This window comes from Physeter macrocephalus, chromosome 5, assembly GCF_002837175.3.
Source record: "Physeter macrocephalus isolate SW-GA chromosome 5, ASM283717v5, whole genome shotgun sequence".
Lineage (NCBI taxonomy): Eukaryota > Metazoa > Chordata > Mammalia > Artiodactyla > Physeteridae > Physeter > Physeter macrocephalus.
The window spans coordinates 77874492-77891054 of NC_041218.1; the positions used below are offsets into that span (position 1 = coordinate 77874492).

General features: G+C 41.1%; 1 protein-coding gene across 7 annotated transcripts in view; it reads left to right on the plus strand.

The window, feature by feature from the left end:
- The first annotated feature begins 427 nt into the window (after positions 1–427).
- Positions 428–16563, plus strand: part of MALSU1 (mitochondrial assembly of ribosomal large subunit 1) — a 115596-nt gene continuing 99460 nt past the window's right edge. For 6 of the 7 annotated variants that reach the window (XM_028490111.2, XM_028490106.2, XM_028490108.2 and 3 more), the window contains exons 1-3: positions 429–684; positions 2209–2387; positions 16151–16232. In XM_028490111.2, coding sequence (XP_028345912.1) covers positions 429–684; positions 2209–2387; positions 16151–16232 — 517 coding nt within the window. Of the gene's footprint in view, positions 685–2208; positions 2388–16150; positions 16237–16563 lie in introns of all 7 variants that reach the window. The other variant, XM_024130548.2, reaches the window with a different exon arrangement.

Sequence of the window (16563 nt, forward strand, 5' to 3'; positions counted from 1 at the left end):
AGTCTAATCAACAGAAGCAACTTCCGTACTTTCCGCTTTAGGTGCTGTGGAGAGAACAGATAAAAACAAAAATTTCTGCCTTCATGCTGTTTACATTCCAGTGAACGGAGACATCAAGGAAAAATAAGAACAATTCAAGGAAGACACAATGCGTCAGTACGGTGCAGGGGAACGCAAGGTGAGTAGCGAAATCCTAGTCCTCTGACGCCTACAAAATCTAATCCCTAATCCCCAAATTCTTCCGGGTCACTGTCGGTTTCCCCTCCTCCTCCCACTCCGCCCACGGCCCCACCTTCGGGCCCTGGCCACGCCCACGCTCCTGACGTCAATTTTCCAAGCCCTGCCTCGTTGACCTGGCCTATGGAAAGCCGCAGGCCCGCTCGAGCCCCATTAAGCCCCGCCTCGTGAGTCGACGCGTGGCGACGGCGATGGGGCCGTGGGGCTGCGTGGCGCAGCGGGTCGGGGCGCTGCTGTGGCGCCGGGCCTTCTCCCCGGGAGCGTGGCCCGCGGCGGCCGCGGGGCTCCGGCTTCGGCGGCTGTCCTTGGGGCGGCTTCCGGTGGGACCGACGCTCGGCAAGGTCTGCCCGGCCCCCCACCGAGCGCGCGGCCTGCACGACGGGCCGGGCCTGGAGGAGCGGGCGGAGGGAACAGCCGGCGAGGGGCGCCCGGAGTCCGGCACCGGAGGTACGGGCGAGGGGGAGGGAGCCGGGTCCCCGCTAAAGAGGCTGAGTTCCTCTCTTTTTCCATTTCTCATGGGGTCACAAAACTCCTACAGAACAGAACTGGAAGGGACTGCAAAGGTTCTCGGCACCAGCTTTGCATTTCACAGTGAGATCAAGAGATGGACTCAAGTCTCCCGAACCCCAGGCGTCTGTCCGAACGGCCACGTCGGACCCCTGGCATCACAACCTCACCGTCCTCATGCCCGTTCACATTCTGTCTAGGGTTCCGAGAGATGGACTTGTCGAGGATGTTGGGGCGTGAGGATTCTGAGGAAGAGCCAGGGTCTCGGGGCTCAGGGGTGCGTAAGAAGCGCTTATAGGAGATGGGGCCAATTTAAGAGCCTCTAAGTATTGTAAGCTTTTAGAAACTTGAGAGCTGGTAAACAGATCATGCCTGTGAAAGGACGAAGTATGAGAGAGAGAGGTTAGCCACTAGGGCCCTGGGAGTCAGCTTTAGAACTGAAGAGAGCTGTTAAGTCCTCAGGCTCTTATACACCCCGGCGAAGAGCTGAATATCTAAATCTCTAGAGGAAAAAAAAAATAAAAAACGGTTTTCACAGATAACAGTTGTTACATAACCCAACTGGCATTGTAAGAAAATCTTGAGAGTTCAAAATGAGAATTGCTGTTAAACCCTCGGATTGGTAGATTTGGGGCCACACACTTACTCAGCTAGTTCTGAGTTTCTCTCTCAAATGAAGGTTGCGGACAGATACTACCCAAGAGCCCTTCCAGTTCACAATTCTAGTTCTGTGACCCTTTGTGACTGGAATTCAATTTAATGTGTTCCAAGATATTACCACCTCCCCAAATTGTGCTCCAGTTTTCCTCTCTAAAAATTTTTATTATTAACCATTATTATTATTATTATTTTGGCTGTGTTGGGTCTTTGTTGCTCCGCATGGGCTTTCTCTAGTTGCAGAGAGCGGGGGCTGCTCTTCGCTTGGTGCGCGGCCTTCTCACTGCGGTGGCCTCCCCTGTTGCAGAGCACGGGCTCTTGGCACACGGCCCGCAGTAGCCGTGGCGCACAGGCTCAGCAATGGTGGTGCACGGGCTTAGTTGCTCTGCGGCATGTGGAATCTTCCCGGACCAGGGCTCGAACCCATGTCCCCTGCATTGGCAGGTGGATTCTTAACCACTGCGCCACCAGGGAATTCCCGTTTTCCTCTCTTTGTATAGCAGTTCTCTGCTTGAGCTGTGTTACTCATTTCCTCAGGTACTAGAACAGAAAGCCATCGTTGCTGATGTCTGGTTCTACTTGCATGCGCTAATAGGAAAGGATGTGTGTGGTGGCTGTCTGTGACCTGCGCACCCTTCCCATAAGTTGAGCAGTGGTGTATGAAACCAGTGCCCAGCTTCAACTTCCAGGAGGCCTAAACACCTTCACGGAGGAGTGGTTTCGCTGTCAGCTGCCGGCATCTCTGGGTGCATATTGTGTCTGTCTTTACTTGGCCACCTGACAAAAGCAAATCTTTGTGCATTTCAGATCATACTGGTCCCAAGTTTGACATCGATATGCTGGTTTCACTTCTGAGGCAAGAAAATGCAAGAGACATTTGTGTCATCAAGGTTCCTCCAGAAATGAAATATACAGATTACTTTGTAATTGGTAGTGGAACTTCTACTCGACACTTACATGCCATGGCCTACTACATTGTGAAAATGGTAGGATGCTTTCTTTTTCTTTGGAATCTTTAACTTAATGGAATAGTGTCAATGCATCAGGCGGAAGAGCAACATTTAATAATTAAACCCTAAGATTATATAAGAAGCCCAGATTTTTAGAATTTGCATGAGTGTTTTATGTTCTTTGATAGTGAAAGTTATGGGGACCAATATCTAGCCTTAGTGGGTCAAGATATTTTATGTTCTTGTCTCTTGTGACAAGAAAAATAATACCAAAAAAAATTACCTGAGGCAGGCTAGAAGACAATATAACCTAGAGGGATTTCTAGAGCAAAACTGTCCAGTGTGACACCCACTAGCCCCATGTGGCTATGTAATTATAAAATAAAACTAAAAATTCAGTTCTTCAGTTGTACTAGCCACATTTCAGGTGCTTGGTGGCCACATGTGGCTAATGGCTACCATACTGGACACAAATATAAAACATTTCCATAGTTGCAGAAACTTCTATTGGATAGTGCTGGCCTAGAGTTTAATTCAAATGTTTGAGCATGTCCAGTGTTCCCAGGCACGGTGCTGGGTATTGGGAAGACAAAAATGAAAAAGATTTAGTTCTTACCCTCCAAATTCACAGGTCTAGTTGAGGAAAGAGAAGGCAGTTATTTTCCACCTAGACTGAATAGGAATCAGAATGAGGAAGAAAGTGTACTTGGAAGCTGATTCTGATACCACTCTAGAGGGGAACATACTTCTTTCACCCTGTTGAAAATGGGTCAGAGAGGGAACAGTTAAGACCAAAAGAATAGCTGGGATTGCCTAGAGAAGGGTGGTAAAATAAGGGGACTGAGAACAAAACCCTGGTGCAGCATGGCAGGACAAAGGAAGATTCAAAAAGAGGGGGTAGTTGGAGAGACTAAGAGAACTTGGAGGGTATGGAGAAGTTAAAAGGCAGGATCCTAGGGTCTCTGTCAGATGTAATAGTAAGACAGAGTAAGTAAGACTTAGAAGTGACCATTGGACTTGGAGATATAAAAAGAATGAGAGATTTTTTCAGAGAACGTTTCTGTGGAAGAGCAAGGGAGGGGAATAGAAATTCCTTTTGCAAAAATTTTAGATGAGGGAGAAAAATGCAAGGTCAAGAAAGTTTTGTTCTTGTTTCTGGTAAAATATGCATAACAAAACTGAACATTTTAGCCATTTTTAGGTGTACAGTTAAGTGACGTTAATTACATTCACATTGTTGTGCAACCATTACCACTATCCATCTCCGGAACGTTTTTCTTTTTTCATCTTGCAAAAAACTCTGTACACATTAAACAATAACTTCCCATTCTTCCTTCCCCCAGCCTCTGGCGTCCACCATACTGCTTTCTGTCTCTGTGAATTTGACTACACTAATAAGTACCTCCTTGAGTGGAATCATACTCTAATTTTCCTTTTGTGACTGGCTTATTTCACTTAGCATAATATTTTTCAAGGTTCATCTGTGTTGTAGCATGTGTCAGAATTTCCTTCTTTTTAAGACTGATTATTTTAATGTATGTATATACCACATTTTATCTTATTCACCCATTGGTAGGCATTTGGGTTGCTTCCACCTTTTGGCTATTGTGAATAATGCTGCTATAAACATGAGTGTAGAAATATCTGTTCAGATCTCTGCTTTTAATTTCATAAGTGGAATTGCCAGATCATGGTAATTGTTTAATTTTTTGAGGAACCATCACACTTTCACACAGTAGTTGCACCACTTTACATTCCCACCAGCAGTGCACAAGGGTTCCAGTTTCTGTACATTCTCACCACTTGTTATTTTCGTTATTTTCTGGTTTGTTGATAATATTGATAGTAATCCTAATGAGAGTGAAGTGGTACCTTGTTGTGGTTTTGATTTGCATTTTTCTAAATTAGTGATGTTGAGCATCTTTTCTCATGGTTATTAGCCATTTGTGTATATTTGGAGAAATGCCTGTTCAGATCCTTTGCCCATGTTTTAATCGAGTTTTTTTTTTTTATTGTGAAGTTGTAGGAGTTCTCTGTATATTCTGGATATAAATCCCCTATCGTCTATGTGATTTGCAAATATTTTCTCCCATTCTGTAGGTTGCCTTCTTACTCTGTTCATTGTGTCCCTTAATGCACCAAAGTTTTAAATTTTTCTGCTGTTGCTTTTGGTCTCATATCCAAGAAATCATTGCCAAATCCAATGTCATGAAGCTTTTCTGCTGTGTTTTCTTTTTCTTTTTTTTTTTTTTTTTTGGATTACTTGGTTTTTATTTTTTATTTGAACTTTAGAATTTTATTTTTTTATACAGCAGGTTCTTATTAGTTATCCATTTTATACATATTAGTGTATATATGTCAATCCCAATCTCCCAATTCATCACACCACCACCCGCCCCTGCCACTTTCCCCCCTTGGTGTCCATACGTTTGTTCTCTACATCTGTGTCTCTATTCTGCCCTGCAAACCAGTTCATCTGTGCCACTTTTCTAGATTCCACATACATGCGTTAATATACAATATTTGTTTTTCTCTTTCTGACTTACTTCACTCTGTATGACAGTCTCTAGATCCATCCACGTCTCTACAAATGACCCAATTTTGTTCCTTAATATGGCTGAGTAATATTCCATTGTATATATGTACCACATCTTCTTTATGCATTCGTCTGTCGATGGGCATTTAGGTTGCTTCCATGTCCTGGCTATTGTCAATAGTGCTGTAATGAACATTGGGGTGCACGTGTGGCACGAACCCGTGTCCCCTGTATTGGCAGGCGGACTCTCAACCACTGTGCCACCAGGGAGCCCGCATGTGTCTTTTTGAATTATGGTTTTTTCTGGGTATATGCCCAGTAGTAGGATTGCTGGGTCATATGGTAATTCTATTTTTAGTTTTTAAGGAACCTCCATACTGTTCTCCATAGTGGCTGTATCAATTTACATTCCCACCAACACTGCAAGTGGGTTCCCTTTTCTCCACACCCTCTCCAGCATTTGTTGTTTGTAGATTTTCTGATAATGCCCATTATAACCAATGTGAGGTGATAACTCATTGTAGTTTTGATTTGCATTTCTCTAATAATAAGGATGTTGAACAGCTTTTCATGTGCTTCTTGGCCATCTGTATGTCTACTTTGGAGAAATGTCTATTTAGGTCTTCTGCCATTTTTGGATTGAGTTGTTTGTATTTTTAATATTGAGCTGCATGAGCCCTTTATATATTTTGGAGATTAATCCTTTGTCCATTGATTCGTTTGCAAATATTTTTTCCCATTCTGAGGGTTGTATTTTCGTCTTGCTTGTAGTTTGCTTTGCAAAAGGTTTTAAGTTTCATTAAGTCCTATTTGTTTATTTTTGTTTTTATTTCCATTACTTTAGGAGGTGGATCAGTAAAGATCTTGCTGTGATTTATGTCAAAGAGCGTTCTTCCTATGTTTTCCTCTAAGAGTTTTATAGTGTCCACTCTTACATTTAGGTCTCTAATTCATTTTGAGTTTATTTTTGTGTATGGTGTTAGGGAGTGTTCTTTCCATTGATCTATATTTCTGTTTTTGTGCCAGTACCGTACGGTCTTGATTACTGTAGCTTTGTAGTGTAGTCTGAAGGGAGTCTGATTCCTTCAGCTCCATTTTTTTTCCCTCAAGACTGCTTTGGCTATTCGGAGTCTTTTGTGTCTCCATACAGATTTTAATCTTTCTTGTTCGGTTCTGTAAAAAATGCCATTGGTAATTTGATAGGGATTGCATTGAATCTGTAGATTGTGTTGTGTTTTGTCAAGAGTTTTTTCTGCATATATTGAGATGATCATATGGTTTTTATTCCTCAATTTGTTAATATGGTGTATCACATTGATTTGCATATATCGAAGAATCCTTGCATGCTGTAGAGAAATCCCACTTAATCATGGTTTATGATCCTTTTAATGTGTTGTTGGATTCTGTGTGCTAGCATTTTGTTGAGGACTTTTGCATCTCTATTCTTCAGTGATACTGACCTGTAATTTTCTGTTTTTGTTGTATCTTTGTCTGATTTTGGTATCAGGGTGATTGTGGCCTCATAGAATGAGTGTGGGAGTGTGCCCTCCTCTGAAATTTGTGAACAGTTTTAGAAGAGTGGATGTTAGCTTTTCTCTAAATGTTTGATAGAATTCACCTGTGAAGCACTCTGGTCCTGGACTTTTGTTTGTTGGAAGATTTTAAATCACAGTTTTAATTTCATTACTGTGATTGGTCTGTTCATATTTTCTATTTCTTCCTGGTTCACTCTTGGAAGGTTATACCTTTCTAAGAATTTGTCCATTTCTTCCAGGTTGTCCAATTTATTGGCATAGAGTTGCTTGTAATAGTTTCTCAGGATGGTTTGTATTTCTGTGGTGTCTGTTGTAACTTCTTTTTCATTTCTAATTTTATTGATTTGAGCCCTCTCTCTCTTTTTCTCCCTTTTTTTTGGCTAGTGGTTTATCAATTTTGTTTACCTTCTCAAAGAACCAGCTTTTAGTTTTATTGATCTTTGCTATTGTTTTCTTTGTTTCTGTTTCATTTATTTCTCCTCCTCTGAAATTTGTGAACAGTTTTAGAAGAGTGGATGTTAGCTTTTCTCTAAATGTTTGATAGAATTCACCTGTGAAGCACTCTGGTCCTGGACTTTTGTTTGTTGGAAGATTTTAAATCACAGTTTTAATTTCATTACTGTGATTGGTCTGTTCATATTTTCTATTTCTTCCTGGTTCAATCTTGGAAGGTTATACATTTCTAAGAATTTGTCCATTTCTTCCAGATTGTCCATTTTGACATACAGTTGCTTGTAGTAGTCTCTTAGGATGCTTTGTATTTCTGCCATGTCCATTGTAACTTCTCCTTTTTCATTTCTAATTTTATTGATTTGATTCTCTCCCTCTTTTTCTTGATGAGTCTGGCTAAAGGTTTATCAATTTTGCTTACCTTCTCAAAGAACCAGCTTTTAGATTTATTGTCCTTTGCTATTATTTTCTTTGTTTCTATTTCATTTATTTCTGCTCTGCACTTTATGATTTCTTTCCTTCTCCTAACTTTTGGTTTTGTTTGTTCTTCTTTCTCTAGTTCCTTTAGGTGTGAGGTTAGTTTGAGACTTTTCTTGTTTCTTGAGGTAGGCTTGTATTGCTATAAACTTCCCTCTTAGAACTGCTTTTGCTGCATCCCATAGGCTTTGGATCTTCGTGTTCTCGTTGTAATTTGTCTCTAGGTATTTTTTCATTTCCGCTTTGATTTCTTCAGTGATCTCTTAGTAACGTATTGTTTAGCCTCCATGTGTTTGTTTTTTACGTTTTTTTCCCTGTAATTGATTTCTAATCTCATAGCGTTGTGGTCAGAAAAGATATTTGATGTGATTTCAATTTTCTTAAATTTACTGGGGCTTGATTAGTGACCCAAGATGTGATCTATCCTGGAGAATTGTCTGTGTGCACTTGAGAAGAAAGTGTAATCTGTTGTTTTTGGATGGAATGTCCTATAAATATCAATTAAATCTATCTGGTCTTTTGTGTCATTTAAAGCTTGTGTTTCCTTATTAATTTTCTATTTGGGTGATCTGTCCACTGGTTTAAGTGAGGTGTTAAAGTCCCCCACTATTTTTGTGTTACTGTCAATTTCCTCTATTATAGCTGTTAGCAGTTGCTTGTGTCTTTTGGTTGGAGCATTTAATCCATTCACGTTTAAGGTAATTATCGATATGTATGTTCCTATGACCATTTTCTTAATTGTTTTGGGTTTGTTATTGTAGGTCTTTTCCTTCTCTTGTGTTTCCTGACTAGAGAAGTGCCTTTAGCCTGTGCTGTGACCATTTTGTTAATTGTTTTGGGTTTGTTTTTGTAGGTCCTTTCTTCTCTTGTGTTTCCCACTTAGAGAAGTTCCTTTAGCATTTGTTGTAGAGCTGGTGTGGTGGTGCTGAATTCTCTTAGCTTTTGCTTGTCTCTAAAGCTTTTGATTTCTCCATTGAATCTAAATGAGATCCTTGCTGACTAGAGTAATCTTGGTTGTAGGTTGCTCCCTTTCATCACTTTAAGTATATCATGCCACTCCCTTCTGGCTAGTAGTGTTTCTGCTGAGAACTCAGCTGTTAACCTTATGGGAGTTCCCTTGTATGTTATTAAGTCATTTTTCCCTTGCTGCTTTCAATAATTTTTCTTTGTCTTTAAATTTTGCCAATTTGATTACTATGTGTCTCGGCATGTTTCTCCTTGGGTTTATCCTGTATGAGACTCTCTGCGCTTCCTGGACTTGGGTGGCTATTTCCTTTCCCACGTTAGGGAAGTTTTCGACTATAATCTCGTCAAATATTTTCTCGGGCAGCGGCCATGGCCCACGGGCCCAGCCGCTCCGCGGCACATGGGATCCTCCCGGACCGGGGCACGAACCCGTGTCCCCCGCATCGGCAGGAGGACTCCCAACCACTGCGCCACCAGGGAAGCCCCCATTCTTTTTTCTTTATTCTGTTCCACGGCAGTGAATTCCACCATTCTGTCTTCCAGGTCACTTCTCCGTCTTCTGCCTCAGTTATTCTGCTTTTGGTTCCTTCTAGTGTATTTTTCATTTCAGTTATTGTATTGTTTATCTCTGTTTATTTGTTCTTTAATTCTTCTAGGTCTTTGTTAAACATTTCTTGCATCTTCTCGATCTTTGCCTCCATTCTTTTTCCGAGGTCCTGGATCCTCTTCACTATCGTTATTCTGAATTCTTTTTCTGGAAGGTTTCCTATCTGCATTTCATTTAGTTGTTTTTCTGGGGTTTTATCTTGTTCCTTCATCTGGTACATAGCCCTCTGCCTTTTCATCTTGTCTCTCTTTCTGTGGATGTGGTTTTTGTTCCACAGTCTGCAGGATTGTAGTTCTTCTTGCTTTTGCTATCTACCCTCTGGTGGATGAGGCTATCTGAGAGGCTTGTGCAAGTTTCCTGATGGGAGGGACTGGTGGTGGGTAGAGCTGGGTGTTGCTCTGGTGGGCAGAGCTCAGTAAAACTTTAATCCGCTTGTCTACTCAGGGGTGGAGCTGGTTTCCCTCCCTGTTGGTTGTTTGGCCTGAGGCGACCCAACACTGGAGCCCACCCGGCTCTTTGGTGGGGCTAATAGCAGACTCTGGGAGGGTTCACACCAAGGAATACTTCCCAGAACTTCTGCTGCCAGTGTCCTTGTCCTCACGGTGAGGCACAGCCACCCCCCGCCTCTGCAGGGGACCCTCCAACACTAGCAGGTAGGTCTGATTCAGTGTCCTGTGGGGCCACTGCTTCTTCCCCTGGGTCCCGATGTGCACACTACTTTGTGTGTGCCCTCCAAGAGTGGACTCTGTTTTCCCCAGTCCTGTTGGAGTCCTGCAATCAAATCCCACTAGCCTTCAAAGTCTGGTTCTCTAGGAATTCCTCCTCTTGTGCTGGACCCCCCGGTTGGGAAGCCTGGTGTGGGGCTTAGAACCCTCACTCCAGTGGGTGGACTTCTGTGGTATAAGTGTTCTCCAGTTTGTGAGTCACCACCCAGCAGTTATAGGATTTGATTTTATTGTGATTGTGCCCCTCCCACCATCTCATTGTGGCTTCTCCTTTGTCTTTGGATGTGGGGTATCTTATTCGGTGAGTTCCAGTGTCTTCCTGTCGATGATTGTTCAGCAGTTAGTTGTGATTCTGGTGCTCTTGCAAGAGGGAGTGAGCGCACGTCCTTCTACTCTGCCATCTTGAACCAATCTTATCCACTGTGTTTTCTTCTAAGAGTTTTATAGTTTTAGGTTTCATGTTTAGGTCTTTGGTATTCAGTTAGTTTTTGTAGATGGTGTCAGATAAAGACTCCAACTTCATTCTCTTGCATGTAGATAATCTAGTTTTTCCAGCACCATTTGTTGAAAGGACTGCCTTTCCCTCCCCCCCCGCCCCCTCCCCGCGGTACGCAGGCCTTTCACTGTTGTGGCCTCTCCCGTTGCGGAGCACAGGCTCTGGACACGCAGGCTTAGTGGCCATGGCCCACGGGCCTAGCCGCTCTGCGGCATGTGGGATCCTCCCGGACTGGGGCATGAACCCATGTCCTCTGCATCGGCAGGCGGACTCTCAACCACTGTGCCACCAGCGAAGCCCTGCCTTTCCCTATTGAATGGACTTGGCACCCTTGTTGAAAAATCATTTGACCCTATAGGCTCTTTATTTTATTCCAGTGGTCTATCAGTTATCTTAATCACTGTTTTGATTACTGTAGCTTTGTAGTAAGTTTTTAAATCAGGAAACTTGAGATCTTCAACTGTGCTCCTCCCTTTCAAGATTGTTTTTGGCTATTTGGGGTCTCTTTAGATTACATATAAATTTTAGGATGGATTTTTCTATTTCTACAAAAAAAAAGTCACTGGGACTTTGATAGAGATTGATTGTATTGAATCTGTAGATAAAGTCTTAACAATATTGTGTTCCATTTCATGGATACAGAGTGTGATTATTGGTGGCATCTTTGCAACGTTTTGTAGTTTTCAGTGTGCGAGTCTTGCTTCCATGGTTATGTTTATTTCTAAGTATTTTATCCTTTTTGATTCTATTGTAAACAGAAATATTTTCTTTTTAAAAAAATTTATTGATTGATGGCTGAGTTGGGTCTTCGTTGCTGCACACGGGCTTCCGCTGGTTGCAGTGAGCGGGGGCTACTCTTCGTTGTGGTGTGCAGGCTTCTCATTGCGGTGGCTTCTCGTTGTGGAGCACAGGCTCTAGGTGCATGGGCTTCAGTAGCTGTGGCATGCAGGCTCAGTAGTTGTGGCTCGTGGGCTCTAGAGCACAGGCTCAGTAGTTGTGGCGCATGGACTTAGCTGCTCTGCGGCATGTGGAACCTTCCCAGACCAGGGCTCGAACCCGTGTCCCCTGCATTGTCAGGTGGATTCTTAACCATTGTGCCACCAGGGAAGTCCCGAAATTGTTTTCTTAATTTTCTTTTCAGGTTGCTTATTAAGTGTACAGAAACGCAACTGATTTTGGGGTTTTGATCTAATATCCTACAACTTTGCTGAATTCATTTTTTCTAACAGGTTTTTTTTGGGTGCAATCTTTAGGGTTTTCTTTTCTTTTTTAAAATAAATTTATTTATTTATGGCTGTGTTGGGTCTTCGTTGCTGCATGCAGGCTTTCTCTAGTTGCGGCGAGCAGGGTCTACTCTTTGTTGTGGTGCACAGGCTTCTCATTTCAGTGGCTTCTCTTCTTGCGGAGCACGGGCTCTAGGTATGCAGCCTTCAGTAGTTGCAGCACGCGGGCTCTAGAGCGCAGGTGCAGTAGTTGTGGCGCATGGGCTTAGTTGCTCTGTGGCATGTGGGATCTTCCTGGGCCAGGGCTCGAACCCGTGTCCCTTGCCTTAGCAGGCAGATTCTTAACCACTGCACCACCAGGGAAGCCCTGGGGTTTTCTATGTATAAAGAGCATGTCATCTGCAAACTGAGACAATTTTATTTCTTCCTCTCCAATTTTGTTACTTTTTTGTTTTGTTTTCCCTTGCTCTAATTGCCATGGCTAGAACTTCCAGTACTGTGTTGAATAGAAGGTGGCAAAAGTGGGCATTCTTGTATTGTTCCTGATCTGAGAGGAAAAACTTTCAGTTTTTTGCTTTCAAGTATGATGATAGCTAATTGCCGTGGGCTATTCATGTATGGCCTTTATTACCTTAAGGTAGGTGGTGGTTTTTTTAATCTTATCTCTGTTGAGTTTTTATCATGAAAGTGTATTGAACTTTGTCAAATGCTTTTTCTGCATAAATTTGAAATGATCCTGTGGTTTTCGTCTTTCATTTTGTTAATGTGGTTTATTACATTGATTTTTAAAATCTATTTATTTTTGGCTGTGTTGGGTCTTTGTTGCTGTGCGCAGGCTGTTTCTGGTAGTGGCAAGTGGGGGCTACTCTTTGTTGCAGTGTGCAGGCTTACTGCGGTGGCGTCTCTCGTTGCAGAGCAAGGCTCTAGGCGCTTGGGCTTCAGTAGTTGTGGCACGTGGGCTCAGTAGTTGTGGCTCATGGGCTGTAGAGCACAGGCTTTTGTAGTTGTGGCACACGGGGTTAGTTGCTCCATGGCATGTGGGATCTTGCCAGACAAGGGCTCGAACCCATGTCCCCTGCATTGGCAGGTGGATTCCTAACCACTGTACCACCAGGGAAGTCCATACATTGATTTTTTCATGTGGAATCATCCTTACATTCCAGGAATAAATCCCATGTGGTGTTGATATATAATTCTTTGAATGAGGTATTGAATTAGGTTTGTTAGTATTTCATTCAGGATTTTTCCTTCAGTATTCATCAAGGATATTGCTCTGTAGTGTTCTGTTATAGGGTCTTTGTCTGGTCTTGGTATCAGGTTAATGCTACTCCCATAGAATAAGTTAGGAAGTGTTCCCACCTCTTCAGTTTTTTGGAAGAGTTTTAGCAAAATTTGATGTCAGCTTATGTTTAAGTATTTGGTAGAATTCACCAGTGAAGAAGATGTGTGGTCCAGGGCTTTTCTTTGTTGGGAGGTTTTTTTCCTTCCTTCTTCTCTGTGTGTTCTTTTCTCTATACCCCACCCTTTCGTTTGAGATACAGTTGTGTTGGGAGGCTTTTGATTAATGACTCAATCCTGTTGCTATTATTGAATAGGGCTATTCATACTTTCTGTTTCTTCATGATGCAGTCTTGGTAGGTTGTGTGTTTCTAGGAATTTGTCCATTTATTCTGGGTTTTCCAGTTTGTTGTGTCTCTAATGTCTCCTCACTCATTTCTGATTTTAGTTATCTGGGGGTTTATTGGTCAATTTTGTTGATCTTTTTGAAAAACGAAATCTTGGTTTCATTGATTTTTGTCTGTTTTGTTTTAATTTGGTCATTGACTTCTTCCTTCTGCCAGCTTTAAGTTTAATTTGTTCTTCATTTCCTGGTTCTTTTTATTTTATAATATTTATTGGACTATAGTTGATTTACAATGTGTTAGTTTCAGGTATACAGCAAAGTGAATCAGTTATACATATATCCACTCTTTTTTAGATTCTTTTCCCATATAGTTCGTTACAGAGTATTGGGTCGAGTTCCCTGTGCTATACAGTAGGTCCTTATTAGTTATTTTATATATAGTAGTGTGTATGTATCAATCCCAATCTCCCAATTTGTCCACCCCCCCCTGCTTTTCCCCCCCGGTAACCATAAGTTTGTTTTCTACATCTGTGACTCTATTTCTGCTTTGTAAATAAGTTCATTTGTACCATTTTTTTTTAGATTCCACATATAAGCGATATCATGATACTTGTCTTTGTCTGTCTGACTTCACTTAGTATGATCATCTCTAGGTCCATCCATGTGGCTGCGAATGTCATTATTTCTTTCTTTTTTATGGCTGAGTAATATTCCATTGTATATAGGTACCACATCTTCTTTATCCGCTCCTCTGTCAATGGACATTTAGGTTGCTTCCATGTCTTGGCTATTGTAAATAGTGCTGCAGTGAACATTGGGGTGCATCTGTCTTTTTGAATTATGGTTTTCTCTGGATATATGCCCAGGAGTGGGCTTGCTGGATTATATGGTAGTTCTGTATACATCTATATCTATATATATATCTATATCTATCTATATCTCTTAAGGTAGGTTTTTTGACCATGCCGCATGGTGTGCAGGATCTTAGTTCCCCACCCAGGGATTGAAGCCACACCCCTGCAGAGTGTTAACCACTGGAGTGCCAGGGAAGTCCCTCATATGGTAGTTCTATATTTAGTTTTTTGAGGAACCTCCATACTGTTCTCCATAGTGGCTGTACCAATTTACATTCCTACCAACACTGTAGGAGGGTTCCCTTTTCTCCACACCCTCTCCAGCATTTATTTATTTATTTAAATTAATTTTTATTGGAGTATAGTTGAGTTACAGTGTTGTTAGTTTCTGCTGTACAGCAAAGCAAATCAGTTGTACATATACATATATCCACTCTTTTTTAGATTCTTTTCTCATATAGGTCATTACAGAGTATTGAGTAGAGTTCCCTCAGTACTCTTATTAGTTCTTATAGTCAGTTCTTATTAGTTATATATTTTATATATAGTAGTATCTACAGTATATGTCTATCCCAATCTCCCAATTTATCCCCCCTCCCCCGATAACCATAAGTTTGTTTTCTATATCTGTGACTCTATTTGTTTTGTAAATAAGGTCATTTGTACCATTTTTTTAGATTCCACATATAAGTGATATCATATGATATTTGTCTCATTTACTTCACTCAGTATGATAATCTTTAGGTCCATGTTGCTGCAAATGGCATTATTTCATTCTTTTTTTATGGCCGAGTAATATTCCATTGTATATATGTACCACATCTTTATCCACTCCTCCATCTATGGACATTTCAGTTGCTTCCATTGTCTTGGCTTTTGTAAATAGTGCTGCAATGAACATTGGGGTGCATCTGTCTTTTTGAATTATGGTTTTCTCTGGATATATGCCCAGGAGTGAGATTGCTGGGTCATATGGTAATTCTATTTTTAGTGTTTTAAGGAACCTCCATATTGTTCTCCATAGTGGTTGTATCAATTTACATTCCCGCCAACAGTGCAGAAGGGTTCCCTCTTCTCCATACCCTCTCTAGCATTTATTATTTGTCGATTTTTTGATGGTGCATTTCCTAGTTCTTTAAGGTATAAATTCATGTTGTTGATTTGGGAACTGTTTTTTTCATGTAAGCATATACAGCTATAAATTTCCTTCTTAGATTTCCTTCTTACTGCTGCTCTCACTGCATTCTGTAACTTCATTTGTCTCGATATTTTCTAATTTCCCTTGTGATTTCTTCTTTGATCAGTTGTTTAAGGTAATAAAACAATTGTTTGATTTCCACATATTTGTGGATTTTCTAGTTTTACTTCTGTTGATTTCTAGTTCATTTCATTGTGATCAGAAAATATACTTTATATGAGTTTAATCTTCGAATTTATTAAGACTTGTTTTGTTGCCTAACATATGATCTATCCTGGAGAATGTTCCATGTGCACTTGAGAAAAATGTGTATTCTGCTGTTGTTGGGTAGAATGTTCTGTTAATGTCCGTTAGGTTCAATTGGTCTGTAGTGTTGTTCAAATTCTCTATTTCCTTCTTGATCTTCCATCCATTAATGCAAATAAGGTATTGAGTCTCCTATATTACTGGGTTGCTCTCTGTTTCTCCCTTCAATTTTGTCAATGTTTGTTTCATATATTTAGGAGCTCTGATTTTTGGTGCGTTTCTAATTGTTATGTCATCTTGGTTGGTTGACCCTTTTATTGTTATATAAATGTCCTTGTCTTGTAATAGTATTTTTTTCTAACATCAGTGTATTTGTTGTTTTAGACCATTCATGGAATCTGCTGGGAATAGAGATTATGGGATGATAAAATCCCATTAACGTTGTCATGAAAGTAGATGAGATGGAATCATTAGAACTGAGAAGACCTAGCCTTAAAACAGGAAGGCAGCATCTGTCTCCCCTGAGAGGGAAAGGAAGCTGGGATGGACAGAAGGGATGATGTATGAGAAGTGGATATTGAGAGAGTTTAGGCCTGCCTCTGCGGCACCTTGGTAAATGAGTGAGGTGGCCCCGTCAGAAGGGTTTGGGCAGGAGGATTCAGGGGAGAGGTGTAGGAGGTGGGTAGGATTTAAGGGGGAAAAAAGTTTCCCTATGTTTATATTAAGGGGCATGGTGTAGCTGTGAGGAATGAATAAGCTAGTTGCCCAATTAAGACCAAGAAAAATACCCCCAGACCCTCAATAAGAACAGAGATTTTCCCTATCCTCTTCCCCTTTAATATGTGATCTGGCTTTTTTTCAGTACAAATACCTGAAATGTAAAAGTGAGCCTCATGTTAAGATCGAAGGGAAGGACACTGATGACTGGCTCTGTGTGGACTTTGGTAAGTTATTTTGGCACATTCTACAGATAAATATTTGATATTGCACTAATCTTGAACTATTTTCAGTTGTAAAAGGATTGAGATCTCTGTTTCTCCACATTTTTCTTTTCAACTTTAGAATTTTTTTATATAGCAGGTTCTTATTATCTCTGCATACAATTTTTGAAGTGTGTCTAAAATAAGTTTTCTTATAACTTAGTTGGTCTTATTCACATGTGAAATCCTCATCTCACATGGTATGTATGTAAGTTGCCATACAGGTCAGAAAGCTGGTGGAGAACAGGATGGATAACATGGGAGAGATCTCCTAGTGGTGGTGGAAGGCAACTTG